The following is a 15228-nucleotide window of genomic DNA, read 5'->3' on the forward strand; positions in this document are numbered from 1 at the left end:
TGGTAAGATACAGCTGCTTCAAAGTGATAGGCATAGTTAAGTTTTTAATAGGCAGAGATGAACTATTGATTAGTTCTTACAACTTGATGGTACTGATCACAGGGTACTGGGTGATGGGAAAAGTATATCATGTATTTTTCCCTATTTAGATGAGAAAATCAGACCAAGAGCGTCTGAACAATTTTATTTATAGACATTCAGTTTATTTGTTGAGGTCCTGTCAAACCTTCACGTGCTTATGTATGAAGTAGTGACTGGACATGTGCCCATGCTTAAGTAGTAGGTGAGCACCAGGCTCTAGGACCAAAAGTGACCAGTGATTTCCTTTGAAAAAGCCACTAGTTCTGTGGCTAGTCCTCTTCCCTTAAGGACCAACAGTCCTGAGCCTCTGGTTACACTCTCATATTTCTAAATTATAATCTTACTGGTGAACTCACTGGTTAGCTGAGTCCTAAAAGACTGGGGAAGGCAGAAATGGAGATGGCTTGATCCAGCCCACCTTCCATGATTGCTTCCGGCATCCAAGCGAAAGCTTCAGTGACCACATTTCAGATGTGTTAGCGCTGGCCATTTGGGGTGGGTGGACTTTTTTTAGGTGTAATGTATAAAGTGCTGTCATTAAAGGAGTGTGTGAGTTGAGTCATCTGATTCAAGGCCATTCATATCCTTTGTAACTTAAGCTTTGACCTAGAAATTCTTTCTGATTGACACCTCCCAGTATGAGTGCTTGATTCGGTCATCCATATGCTGGGACCTAGGTGAGAAAAACCTTTGGTTTACGCTGCCTGGCTCAATAACCTTGGAATGTAAGAGATCTGGTTTTGAATATACAATTCGTAACACAAATCTTTTAAATTGTTTTGAACTGTTGAGTTGAGGTTGTGTCCCAGTACTCTTGTTCTGGTTTGCTGCAGGAAATAGAACTATAGAAGTTCAAATCTGATGTATTCCTACAGCACTAGAAGAGGGTACAAGGGCACTGTTTAACACTAAGGTCTTTTGATAAGTTCTTATCACACCTCTTCAAGAACCAGCAGTCTTAAATCATGCGTTCCAATTCTCTACATACTAAATGCTGAATAGCCTGTAAATGAGCTCATGATTAACTGACATGTTTGACTGCCTTCTATGTTCCAGGTTTGTTTATAAATGAGAGCCCTCTTTTGTATTGTGTAACTACAGTATTGCGAGGTTATTTTCCCTGAGTAATCTGAGTAGTGCGTATTCTATATAAAAGTACTAAATGGTACTAGAAAATAATTCAATAGGTTGTGAGGAAAAATATGGAAAAAGTCTTACTCAAAAGGTTTATATCATTAGCATTGACATCCCTTTGAAGAAAAGTGAAATTGTTTTTTTCATAAGTGATGAAGACTTGTGATTTTTTTAAAAAGTAGATAATACTTAAAATGGCATTATGGTAATTCTGTACATGAATTTGTACTTTTAACAGCAGATCTGGATTTTTTATTATTGTCTTAACTTGTAACTAGTACTGTGGTTCGGTTATTTGAAGTTAGCATTTTATTTGGATAAAACAACCAAATGAGCCAGTCCATTTTTTTTCTTCCATGCGTAATTAGAAGCGAGGTCCCCCAGATTCAGCAGGCCAGCATGCAGTGAGTTTAGAATTCCCTTTCTTAAGTGATGTGACTCTTAGACTCTCAGGTTTTTAATGATTATTTTTTAAGTACCTGCTCGGTCGCTTGAGATGAAATGCTTGGAGCAGCTTTTCCACATTGGAGTTCCTCAAACTTAATGTTTTCACTAGCTCATAGTGTTTGGAACAGTATGTGCCATCGCTAAGACTGTTTCAGAGAGTGTAATTTCGTATTTCGCATGGCCAGAGAAGGCATAGTGGTTTTTTACTGTAATACTCATTTTCTATAATTCTATTTGTTTGCTATCGTTTATTATTTGGGTTAAACTGGACTCACTTCAGTTTCCCTTTGTTTAAATATGTGATGAGAAACCTAATAATGTCGTTGACTTGAGCCATAAAACACATTTAATATTAGCTTGTTTTTGTGTGAAAAAACAGACTAAAACGTAAGTAAGTCTAGATTAAGCCAGTTTAGATGTAATTCGTATTTTAGTTATGGATTATATTGTAAGACAAATAAATTTGGAAAATGTATTATGCTGTTCTGTTGAGGGAAAGCAGTGTATTTAAATTTTAAGCTTTTGGTTACTGTGTTTACATCATAGAATACAAGCATCATTTATAGTTTGGCTTTGAGAATTTTTCTTGTATTAAGTTTATGGGAAATGTATAAAAAACTGGAGTTTTGGTTATATTTTTATATTTGTAAAGGTCAGATTAAAATGGTCACTGTTCTTTTTTTAAAAATTTCATTTTACTGTCATTTCAATTAAAAAAATTAAAACAATGATAAAACAATGACTCTGTAATTGTGTGTGGCTGCTAACCTTAGTATGTCATCAGAAGTCCTGAATGGTTCTTTTTCATTGTCAATGTCCAGGGGCCATTCGTTAAGAGAAAGGTTGGCATCCTAGCAAGGGCCTGAAGACCTGAGCCGTCAATGTTGCCCTCCCCTCGCACTCACTCCTCCATTGTGTGTTAGGAGTGTTCTTAAGCAGACTCAGTATCCTGCAGTGTGAAGGGGTCACACTGGATTTGGAACCAAAGGACAGAAGGACGGACGGAGACGGACGGATGGATGGGATCTACCTATCTATTTAGAAGTTATTTTACCACACAGGTGTGTCATTATATCATTGGGGATTTAGTTTCTTCCCCTATAAAGAGATTGTTGACTCAGTTTTTTTCTCAAACTTAACCTGGAAGTCATGTTCTGTGACACTATACTTGCTGCTTGTGTAATACTGTGTAATTTCAGCATCTTAAATAGAAACAACACACCCAAAATAGAATATATGTGTAATAAAACCATAGTCTTGAAGCTTTATATCTGAACAAAAGTTGAAGAAAACCTGATAAAGTTACTTCAAAGTTCTGAAAATTTTACTACTTGTCTATAGGTAGCTTATAGCAGACACCAAAGAGCTATGAATATTCTGAAAGAAAAGCTAAAAATTGAAAAGATACCCATTTGTGTTTCCCATATAAACTTGAAAAGTTGGTTATTTTATCCCCTTCTGTTGGATTTCATAGTGGAACACTGGTCCCGCTAATGAAACCAGAATTCCATGTGGCATACATTTAAGGCTACTGGATTAGATATTGAAGTTCACTTCCTAGGAAGCTGAGAATTTTAAAACTACTAAATTCTGGTTTCTCTGAAATGACATTCCTTTATTTCTGTTAAATCCAGCCACCATCTCACAAAGATGGCAGGAAATTCAGTCTTTCAGTCATTGGGAATGGGGCCACCTACCCAAAGTCTCACAAGAGTCAATCCAGAAGGCATAACTGGTCCTCTGAAATGAAGGTGGGGGTGGGGAGAGCTCGTTTTCATTGTGTACCCACAGATACGTTCTTGTACAAGTTGGACTGCCCCTTCAAGTCCGGTGCAGTTGCCTTCCTGCCACTCTTGGGCCTCAACTGACAAGTAGCCCCTTAAACCTGTGGTCCAGCCTTCCTGGTCACACCCTTTATCCCTCTGTCTTGCCTTCTCCCCTGGTCCTCTGATGGGAGTCGGATCCAGTCCAAAGAACCAGTTGACTTTAGAAGGTGGGTAATGTCCTTGCCGAAAAAAATCCTTCAAAGAAGGATATGCAAAAGCCTCGTTGGAGTGGAAGAGGAAAATTTTTAGTAGTACAAATATCCTAGTAAAATATCCAGACACAAACCTTTGAAATCTTTTAAAATGCAAATAAAAAATAACCTTGTATGGTTCGGTTAATTTCACCTATTCTCATTGACTCCTCAGAAAATTGAAGCCTCTAAAAGTTTAAGATTAATTTAGACTATAGTTTTTATGTATTCAGAACCAAAAGTAAAGAGTTGCTATTAAACACTTTACAATGTTATTTCAGAAAACAGGTTGCCTAAAGTTCTTTTAACACTTTGAAAGTAGTGATTATATAATTCAAAGGGACTACAGCACTTTGAAATTCAAGGTGGTGGAATATTATAATATGGGCAGATCTATCAGCTGTCTCATGGTGACAGGACAAGTTTGGTGTGGCATTTTGTAACTATTGTGATTTGGATTGAATATAAATCATCTCAGTGTGGTTTAGAAATTATGGGGACTCATAAAGTAGAACAGTTACTTCTCTGGAAAATTAACCATTTTTTTCCAAATAAAGCTTTATTTTACCAATAAAGTTGAAAGTTTAGCATTTTAATTAAATGGCTGTGGGGAGAACCATAGGGAACTGAAGTCTAATATAGACCTCATGAATGTGTGTGTGTGAACCACTTGCCCTCTCTGCCAAAAGCTGAACTGTTGTGTTCCATCACAGGCCCTTTAATAGGATGTTTCTAAAAATTTCCAAGTGGATGGCAATACCTTAAGAGATTTTTTGTTTTCTAATTAATAGATTTTTGGAATATTAGGCATAAAAGACCTTGAAGATAATATAGTCCTTTTCTTTTTGAAAGTTTATTAGATTCAACAGATAAATACTGAGCACCTACCATGGGCCAGGCACTTACAGGCCTTTGGGATACAATGAGGAATAAGACCGCGAAGGTAATGCTTTTGTTTGGCAGCACTTTTTTTTAACAGCTTTATTGAGCTGTAATTCACAAATTGAGATCTGTCTCACCATTTAAAGTGTGCAATGAAATGATTTTTAGTATATTCAGTTGTGCAACCATCACTACAGATTTAGAACATTGTCGTCATTTAGCTTTTACCCCCCAGGTCCCTCATCTCCCTGTCCCTAAGCAACCGTTAATCTATGCCTATTCTGGACATTTCATATAAATGGAATCACAACATGTGGCCCTTTGGTCTGGCTGCTTTCACTTAGCACGGTTTAAAGGTTTGTCCAGGTTGCAGCATATCAGTACTTCGCTCATTTTTATAGCGGAATAAAACTCCATTGTATCCCTTATCTATGGGTTCATCATTTAATGCACATTAGAGTTGTTTCCACCCTTGGCTATTAATGATGCTGCTGTCAACATTTGTGTACAAGTTCTGTGCGGACCCATGTTTTCATTTCTTTGGGTATACACCTAGGAGTGGAATTGCTACGTCAAATGGTCACTCTTAGGTTGAACTTTTTCAGGAACTGACAGACTATTTTCCAAAGTACATGCACCATTTTACATTCCTACCTGGTGTATGAAGGAACACAGTTTTACTTCCTGCTAAAGTAGGTTCGTCTTAGACTCTGCTAGAGACTACTAGTAAGCAGCAGAAACTTGACAGCTTTTTACTGGCGAGAAATTTACAACTTGATTAATACTTTCTTTTGGGATCAGGGCCTCTATTATTTCCTCTATTATTCCCATCTCTTTTGTCCATCGGGGAAGCTGCTAGGCCCACAGGTGTGCTCAAGAGTAACCTACTTATGGGGGTGAAAGGTAACGGAAGGGGCAAGGGGCCAGACACGCCTGGGGGCCCGGGTCCCTGCACCCTACAAACGGGCCACACCGCTTGGGTCTGACCGCCCGTCAGTGCCGTCGGGCCTGGGTGACGCGCTTCAGCTCGGACCGGCGGGTGCCCTATGCGTCCGCGGCCCAGCTGAGCTGGGCAGTCGGCGGAGGATAATGCTGGGTGCCGGGCCCCAGGGCCTGCCGCAGCGGCCTTCCCTGGCCGGGCCGCGGCGCGGCCGCTGGGGGCGGGGGACGGAGGCCGCGCCCCCGCTCCCATCCCGCCCGCACCCTGCAGGAGGCGACGGCCCGCCCCGAGCCAGCCGAGGCTCTTCCGCGCCGGCAGGGGCAGCAGCGGGAGCGGCGCGAGCGGTCAGGAGCGGCCCGGCCCGGCCCGGCGCGGCAGCGGCAGCGGCAGCGGCTGCAGCTACGCAAGAGCCCGTTGGCGCCGTTCGCGAGGCCGCTGCAGGGGCCCGGCCGCAAAGCGGGGAGGCCTGGGGGCTGGAGGGCGCCGCTGCCGCCATGCCGCTGCTCTTCCTCGAGCGCTTCCCTTGGCCCAGCCTCCGCACCTACACGGGCCTCAGCGGCCTGGCTCTCCTCGGCTCCATCATCAGCGCCTACCGCTCCCTCAGCCCGCCCGAGGCCGAGGCCGGACCCGGGCCGGGCGAGCGGGAGCCGATAACGGCCCCGGTGCAGCCAGTTCCGGCCGCGGCCGCCCAGCTGAGCGCCGGGGGACCCGGGGCCCGCGACGTGGCCCAGTACCTGCTCTCCGACAGCCTGTTCGTGTGGGTAAGCGAGGCTGTCCGGGCCGCGGTGGAGGAGCGGGGCGGGTGGCGGGGGCCGTCATGTCACCCATTATCTGTGGGGGGCGTGGCTGGGGTAAGGGTCCCCCCACTGACCTCCGTGTGCGAGGCGGGGGGTTGGGGGGGCGGGGGGCGGGGTCCCACCCGCGAGCGCGCCGCTGAAGGGGACTGTGAGGTGCTGGGGTAGCCGGTGGGTGGGAAGCAGGTCTGCTGGGGTCCTGGAGGGGCAGCCGGAAGGGCGGGCAGAGGTTGCGCGCTGGACCGAGGGACTTGAGAAAGTGGTCGGGGCGTCAGGGGTCGCGGCGGGAACCAGGGGGAGGAGAAGACAGATGGAGGGGGAGAAAGTACAGTGCTCGGGGGGAGTAAAAGGTGGCAGCAGAGTCGGGGTTTCGGGGGACCGTGGGGAAGGAAACTGGAAGACCTCTAAGAGGGGGTTCCCAGGGAAAGACTTACTTAAATTGTGAAGGGAGTTGAGTTGGTCAAGCCCGGGAACGTTGTCACCGGGTTTCAGGGAAGAGGAGGGGGCCGCGACCGAAGTCAGGTGTTGAGTGTGGGAGAATTGGGGGCCTTTGGGTGTGTTTGGATATCCCTGTTCGGAGAGCGGCTGTCTCCCACAACTTTCCCCCCCCCCCCATTTAATATGTGATTGTCCTCTTTGGGTCAAACGGACATACAAACCCTGCTTCCTTCCCTGTCGCTTTTACGTGATGATTCATGACGGTTTTCTTTGCTGTCTGAAGACAACAAAACATTCGGATTCAAGGGGTGGCTCATCATGTTAACTCGGGATTTCTTCTTTTAGTGATCCATTTTAAAACACGGTTTCCAGTGTGCCTGTCAATGCAAGATAAGCACCACTTAACAAGGCATAAATGCTGGTTTTGCTTGTTAGAACAGATAATTTCCGGCTGCGCAGATCAACAGTTACTTTGGCTAAAGAATTTTGCTTCCACCTTGGCCTTGAATGCCTCTTATGTAAACCCCACAGTGATCAGGAAAGTTGCTCCAGGATTTCAGGGTGTCACCTGGGTTTACTGTGGCGTCTTGGGTCTTGTCTCCGCCCGCAAGTTCCCATTTGGGGTTGAGAGTAGGCTGTAAATGACTGAGATTAATATTCCAAGTGTATAGAATGATAGGCAACTCATTTGTTATAATTAATCCCACTGTGCTTCATCAGGAGGCAGTGGGATTTGCGAACTCTGTGGGCTGTGGATTAAGTCTCCTGGTCCTTCTGAAGAGATTAGTAGAAGGCAGTGGAGGGGAAAGTTCCATTCCTCCACTTTTGTGTAAAGCTGAACCGTACAGAACCAGAAAAGGGAGAAGAGAAGGAACTCCATTCACATCTCCTACTTAATTTCAAATCTATTTTTGCGTTTGACTTAAAGTGATGTGAAGAGTTCTTTTGCCAAATGTTAAGATTATAATGTAGTTTTGATTTTTTTTAAGTGTAGAATACAAATAAGCCTTTGAGAAGGAACCACTATGGTCTTTATATAACAACTACTAGTATTGTTTCCTGTTTTTTCCCCCTAGTTTTTGTTGTTGTTACAAAACCCAGTTTCAAATTCCAATGTTAACACCTCTTCATAAAACAAACATAAAGCTGTTGATTTTTTTCTGTGAAAATTATTTTAAGAGAATTTCCTTTTCTTCCCAGCTTTTTGAATAGAAGTCTTGCCTTATGCAAGCTTATCATTTCTTCCTGTCTGTTGATGATGTGTTCCTTTCTCAGTTGATCTTCTATACTGTTTTTCTTCCGTCTTTCTTCTGTGGTTTTACACTTTCATCTTGGCCCTCCTTGGTTTCTGAGACTCCAGTGTGTATAGTAAGTTTTCCTCTTCACTCATTACATAGTTTCTGCTTTAGCAGCTGAGCAGGAGTCACAGTCTCGAAGACTTCCTCCTGGCCGGACAGATAGCATTATTGAGTGAATAGATGGCAGGGCCTTTGTCAAAATGGATCCTTTTTGCTCCCTGCCCAAAAACATTCAGATTCCATTTTGTAAAAACCAAGCAAGATAAAACAAAACTGATCTTTCTGCCAGTTCGCAAATCCTGTTATCTATTGTTTGGCATATTGGAATCTCTAAAACTACCTTCGGAGAGCACAATGTAAATTAATATGTCTGATGGCATCTCAGGAGGTTTTTGATTAATAAACTCAATTCAAAACCTTTCAAAGGTACTGTTTGAGGCACTCTGGAGGGCATAGCTGTGAACGCTTTCCCCCTACCCTGAAAAGCAATCCATACACAAGTATGGCAAAATTTGATAAGTGGTAATAGACATATAAAGAAAATGTGGAGTTTGGAGGAGAGAGAAACTGACCTGAGGAAAGATGCATGGAAGGTGGTATTTGAACCCCGTCTTGGAAGGTGGTATTTGAACCCCATCTTGGAAGATGGGTAGGGTCTCAGCAAGCGGCATAGGCCATTCCAGGTAGAGAAACCAGCCTGTGACGCTCAGACTGGTGCGTGGACAGGGCATAAACTAGGCTGTTAAAATAAAGCTCTGTTGGCTCCTCTGATTTCACAAGGAGGTTGGGAGGGTGAAGGGGAGACCCAGGAGGTGGGGGGAAGTGACCCTGCTGTGTGAGAGAAAGGGAGAGGCCAGCAGCCCCTCTGAGGTATATTTCTCAAAGTGTGGATCTCTGGCAACCTGGTTTGTTGTCACGGGGGTGCTTGTAAAATGTAGTTTCTCAGGCTCTGCCTGAGGATCAGTTTCAGGGAGAAGGACGGAGCCTTGGATCTTCATTTTGATTAATGTCCTTGGCGATTTTAGGCACTCTGCTGGTTGAGAAACTGATTAGGAAGAGGATGGGGTGTGGGGCTAAGGTTAGATTATGTAAAGCTTCCCTGCAGTGCTAAGGAGTATGGATGCTGTTTTGTGGCCTTAGGTTTAAGTAGGAGGGAAGGGGAGGAGGGTTCTGTCATGATGAGATGATTTTTTCTGGGGATGCCCTTCTAGAGTGGGGAAGATGGATTTATGCCGAATGGGAAGAGGCCAGGAGATGTGGTAACCTAAGACCTCTGCCCTCCAAGGTCTCTCCAGGTGGCCCTGTGGCATGGACGTTGAGAACAGGTTTGCGAGGAGGCTCCAGGGTTCTTATACTAACAAATACCCAAGGTTGACATGACCACTTTGTGCCTCGTGTCTTTCTAAAACTTTCATTCTAAAGTTTCATGCCAGACTTGGTTTTATTTTGTTACTCATTTCTAGGCTTATTTTACATTTTTCAGATGTCACTTCCATTAAAGTACCTCTTGATCCAGTCCACCATTGTTTTGAATTGTTCAGGTATTTTTGACTTTCCCACTTCTTTATTCTTATTGTTTTCATTACTTTCTGCTTTCTGGTTTTTTTCTTTCTTTTTTTACGGACTTGCTTCTAACATTGTCAGAGAACATGGTAAAATGGAGAACTAGAACCATGAAACAGGTGCTAAGGTCCTGACTTATTTGTATGCAAATCAAATAATTTAAATAGGAGTTTCACGGGGAAAAGAAATCACCAGAAATGAAAATGGATAAAAGTGAACTGGCCATTTAGAGCAGGGGTTGGGAAACTGGCGTAGCCCCTTTGGCCCAGGCTGTTTCTATACAGTCTATCAAGTATTAATGGTTTTTATACTTTAAAGGTATTTTTTTTATAGGAAAAATATGTGACAGCGTGTGGCCCAAAATATTTACTAACTGATAGTCTATTAGAGGAAAAATGGCTGACTCCTGCTTCAAGGACCTGATCTTCACATAATTATTCAACTTCAGACCTGGAGGTAGTTTACTAGGTTTGAGACTTTATGAGTGGACTATTCCAAAGAAAGTCAGAGAAAATGTTAGCTCCATAAATGTTGGGGCAGCTGAAGAGAAAGACTAAACTCATAAAAAATAGGATATAAACCTAGGTAAACAACTTAATATAGGAAAAATCTTCAGGATGAGGGGGAAGGAGACGGCTATTTGATTGCTTGCCAGATGTGTGCTGAGTGCTTTGTGTACATAATCTCGTTTATTTCCCTGGTATGGTGAAAAGACAGACACAGATATGACGGGGGGTGGGGTACTCCTCTGCATTTTATTGGCATTTTATCCTTGTCACGGGGAGTCAGCAGGGAGGTGACATCCTCCAGTTGTCCTTAAAGGGAGGAGACGGACAAGACAAGGGGTATGTGTTGGGTGGGAGGGTAGTTAGCACTGGTGTTAAATGGGCGACTAAGAAATAGCCATATTGCTCAGGTCTGGAAGCAGTGCCTGGTAGTTTAACCACATTTCATCACAATCTCATAAATAGTGCCCCGTTGGTGGTCAGCATTGTACAGGGTCAACAATACCTCCAGGGCTACCCAGTGATAAACGTGGCCAAGCCATTTGTTGTCACCCTCTTCTCTTTTCCTTGAAGGCCAAACTGTCTTATAATTTAGTTGTTGTTTTCTCAAGTAGAACAGTAGAACCATTTTGGGAGAGAAATTTTCTTATGGGGCCCGTAGAGTAAAGGCCTTTAAGCCTAAGTAGGAGTTCCCTGAGTCACTACAATCTGACCTGTTCTGCTACAGGCTGCTCAGGGACAAGCAAAATTTATTTCTGTTCAGTGTAGACTAATAAAAAATAAAGGCATTTGGTAAAGTTTTAAAAAATATTGTATAAAGTTCTTACAGGGCTATAGATACAAGAAACTTTTCTGAAATATTGTTTGTTGCAACGTTAACTTGTGACATAGGCCACCCATTTTTGGCTTGTTATGCATCCATCTCCCATCATCCATCATATGATGAGAAAAATAATGTGGAATTTCAGAACTGGTCTGATTAGTTTCATAGATTCTAAACTTTAAAAAAAAAAAAAGAAAGAAATAATGCGTGCTCATGGTACAAAAATCAAAAAGTACACAAGTGATATACAGTGAAAAGTTAATTTCCCTCTCTCCCTGCTCCCTGCTGGCCTCCGCAAGAAGTGGTCGTGACTGATGTCTTTTACCGGTAATTAGTGCTGGTGTTAAGTAAAAGACTAAGAAAACCCAGACTGCTCAAGTCCTGACACAGGTCACATCTATCTATTATACAAACGTGTATGTATACATATTCTTTCTTTTTTACACAGAAGGTAGCATAGTAATCACATTTCCATAGTTTGGCTTTTTTAAGTGAACAAGTTATTTTGAAGTTTCCGTATAACAGTAGTAAATACAGAGCTGCTGAGTTAGTTTTGCCTGTTTTGCAGTTTATTGATATACTCTTCCTGATGTACACGTGTTTTCCCATTTTTCTACTGTGATCAGCAGTGCTCCAGTGAACCCCTTATACTTACATTTAAGTTTGGATTTTACCTACAAGGAAAAGTCAGTTAGCTGTGTAGAGCAGATAAAACAAGGTCACCTTTACATGGACAAAGTGGTTCCCACCAGGCTTGCTGGAGGCGAGCCTCCTTACGATACCTGGAGGTGAGGTTTGTCCAGGTTCTGTGGATTGAAATCTGGGCTGAAGTGTTGTTTCTGGAAGTGTCACTGGTGACCTAGTGGCATCTGATTTGGGACTTGCTATTAAATGAGGAATGAATGGTACAATTATGTTTCTTTCCATATTTGCAATTTTTCAGTCTTTTGTCAGTTTTAAAGTTGAGAATTCATCACATCCTTATTGGAATGACACTCTTTTTAAAATTAAGACATTTCTCTATAAATAGGCATAACATAAATTGTTAATAATTGTTAAGGTGTTTTTAAAAACACTTTGCTCATAATCTTAAAATAATTTTTAGTTGCTTCCAACTTTGTGTGATTTTAGCTTTTCATTAAAGTTCACAAATGGTTATCTCTGTCTTTTTACACAACTTCTCTGTATACACACCTGTATACTTTCTCAAGCCTTTTTTTCTTCTTTCCCTGGTTAATTTTTAACTCTTTTATTTAAATTAAAATAGGAAATACTTATGTATGGGTGGTCGGATTATGAGACACTTTCACTTTTTGTTTTGTTTTTATTTTAGTAAATCAAAGATACAACATTTTTACACCTAATTTTTCAACTTAGAAAAACTTCTTTTAAAAAGTTTAACTGAGAAATAGGAAGTAATACTTTATTTTTTGTTTTGCAAGCCAAGATGTTCAGGCATATTGTTTTGGGTAGAGCAATGATTAAGCAACCCTGAATTTGATTTCTTTCCTTCTTTGCTCTCACAGCAGCCTGCTTTGGTCTGTTAGATGCTCACCAGTTCTGTCTTGTGGATTCTAAAAGCTCTTTGAGTGCAGGGTCCAGATCTCCCTCATTTCTCTTAACCTCCCACATGCCTTGAACAAGTAGGTGCCAAAGGTGTTGAATTTATTTCTTTATTTCGTATGCCTACGTGCAAAAACAGGAAGAATTCTTTTTTAGAAGTATGTTGTAATTAGGCTGAGGGGTAGTTGGTTGATTTTAAAAATCCTGTTCAGCTGGGGGATATGGTGTGAGGGGTTGTGGTTGTGGTTTTTATCTTAGGACATTTTTCTTAATTAATACGACTGAGGTTCCCATTGACTGGTTTAGAGCACAGTGGAGACGAGCCTTTTTAACAGCGATTTCATCTCTAAACATTAGGATTGTAAGTCATTGCAATGTTTTGAATGGGGCTGTTCCACTGAGTCATAAGTTAGGGATAGTAGATGTTTTGGATAACTAATTTGGGATTTTTTTTTCCTGGCCATTTGAAGAATTTAATTACCAGAATAGTTCTTTTTTTTCTTTTCAGCAGAAATATTTTTGTTTCAGTTCTATAAAAATACGTCACACACTTTCTTGTCCCATTGAACAGGCAGAATAGGACTAAACATCATTTAATCTTTTTCTAATGAATCAGGGCTGTTCTATCAAAGGTGAATGGTGTGACATACTAAGGGGAACATGAAGAGATTTTTAGGGAGCTTGCTTCCTTTTATTACTCCCTCCCCTCTCTCCCTGCCTCCCTCCCTCGTTTCTTTCCTTCCTTCCTTCCTTCCTTCCTTCCTTCCTTCCTTCCTTCCTTCCTTCCTTTAAAAGTAGAGGGAAGACTCACCTGGGAAGAGGAATATGGCCACCTTCCTGTAAACTTAGTGAATCAAAGACTGAAGCAGCCTTACATTGAGTTGGTGTTCGTTCATTGGCATTCACTTTCAATGAAAGGCATCTTTACGGTTTTTATCAAAGTCCTTTTGGTCATGCAATGTTTTAAAAATTGTATGAACATCAGTAATGTGCCGCACTAGCCTCGTGGTGAGGGGCAGCCCACTTTTCATTTGGTAAGCATTAGATTTTTGTAGGTATAAGGATGTCCAGCTTTTAATTAGTGAAAAACCGAAAACTCAGTGTCCCACCTCCTGTTGAAGACGGCCTTGGTTTTGCATTGGTGCCTCGTGGTTGCCTTCAGTTCTCTGTTCCTCCCACCATTGTTCCTTCTTTCTGGTTTGTCGATTCCAGTCCCCTCTGAGGCCCCAAACCTTTACGTTAAGGCCAACACCAAACATACAGTACCTTTTGGTTTGCAGATTGTCCCACTACAATACATTTAAAAATATACATATATATTTTGGTGTTCATTTCTTCAGGCTGTTGTGACTTTTTGTGACCACCTCCTAATTGACAGGGCAGGGCAGGATATTTGAGTGCTGTATTTTACTGTTCATGGTAACGTCATTTTCTAGAAAAGTTTTCTTCAAGGCTATCAAAATCTTAACGTAAGAAATGCTGTATGTAGGAGATACATACCTACAGTTGGTAAGGTACATGCAGTTTTATATATAGTACAAAGTTTACACACAGTTCAGTTAAGACTAAAGGGGACACGGCTTGCTGGTGGGTACGTACTGGGGCAGGGCTCCAGGAGTTCATGGGGCCTCTTTTCCCCACTCCTTACCCCGCCCATAGCACCGTAGAAAAGGGTGCCCCTTCAAGTATCACTTACCTTGTACTGGTGGAGAACTGGAAAGGCTCGATCATTAGAAGTGACGGCTGAATTCCTTACATAAAATTTTTAGAGCTGCTTTTGTTTCTCAACAGAAGGAAAGAAACTTACTTTCTTTGTTTCTGGTGTACAGGTTCTGGTAAACACTGCTTGCTGTGTTTTGATGCTGGTGGCTAAGCTGATCCAATGTATCGTGTTTGGCCCTCTTCGGGTGAGTGAGAGACAGGTAAGTCCAGACAGCAAGGATGGATTCTTGCAACCAGAATTGGTTTTTTAAACTTTGTAGTTGGTATAATTTCAAACTTCCAAAAAAGTTGCACGAATACTATGAACTTTACCCAGATTCACAGTTAACATTATACCTCATTTGCTTTAACATTTGCCTTTTGTTGATATATACTTATTTATCCTGATCTGTTTGAGAGTAAGTTGTGGACATGATACCCCTTTGTCTCCACATACTTCAGTATTTCCTAAGAGCAAGGACATTTTCTTCCCATAACATAGCACAACGATCAAGAAATGCAGCATAAAGAAAATACTTTATGTAATCCACAGTCCATGCTCAGCGTAGCTAGGTTGTCCCAGTATTATTCTTTGTAGCTGTTTTCCCCATGACTTTTATGAATATAATTTTTAAAGAAGCGTAGATTTGTTTTAGTTTGAATAATATCACTCTTTAGAATATGGGTTCTTTTCCAAAGGAATGTATTGAGATATTTTATTTTTTCCTTTGGAAAGTAAATTAGGATTTATTGTTCTACAAACAGAAAGTTCTTGTTTCAGGTGAGATAGTCTGAACATTATTCTTAGAATGTATATGCGAGCAGGACATGCTTTCAATAGAAAGAATTATGCCATAAGAATACTGTACAGATTGGGAGTTCCCCAAGGATGTTAATGGATAGAGTGTAGAATGGTATGTTTTAAAGTAAAACTTTAGAACTTATTTTTAAACAGCAACACAGGAACAATAAATTTTAGTTTAGCTTATCCTAGTGATAAGACACAGGAACCTACTATGTTAAAGGTACAATGGCTTCACT

The 15228-nt window shown here is 41.8% G+C and overlaps 1 protein-coding gene across 1 annotated transcript in view; it reads left to right on the forward strand.

Moving 5' to 3' along the window:
• The first annotated feature begins 5678 nt into the window (after nt 1-5678).
• Nucleotides 5679-15228, forward strand: part of AMFR (autocrine motility factor receptor) — a 32934-nt gene continuing 23384 nt past the window's right edge. Inside the window, exons 1-2 of the mRNA XM_019753901.2 lie at nt 5679-6262; nt 14316-14408. Of these exons, the coding sequence (XP_019609460.2) occupies nt 5996-6262; nt 14316-14408 (360 nt within the window). The 5' untranslated portion in view covers nt 5679-5995. The remainder of the gene's footprint in view (nt 6263-14315; nt 14409-15228) is intronic.

The sequence above is a fragment of the Rhinolophus sinicus genome, linkage group LG11, assembly GCF_036562045.2.
Source record: "Rhinolophus sinicus isolate RSC01 linkage group LG11, ASM3656204v1, whole genome shotgun sequence".
Lineage (NCBI taxonomy): Eukaryota > Metazoa > Chordata > Mammalia > Chiroptera > Rhinolophidae > Rhinolophus > Rhinolophus sinicus.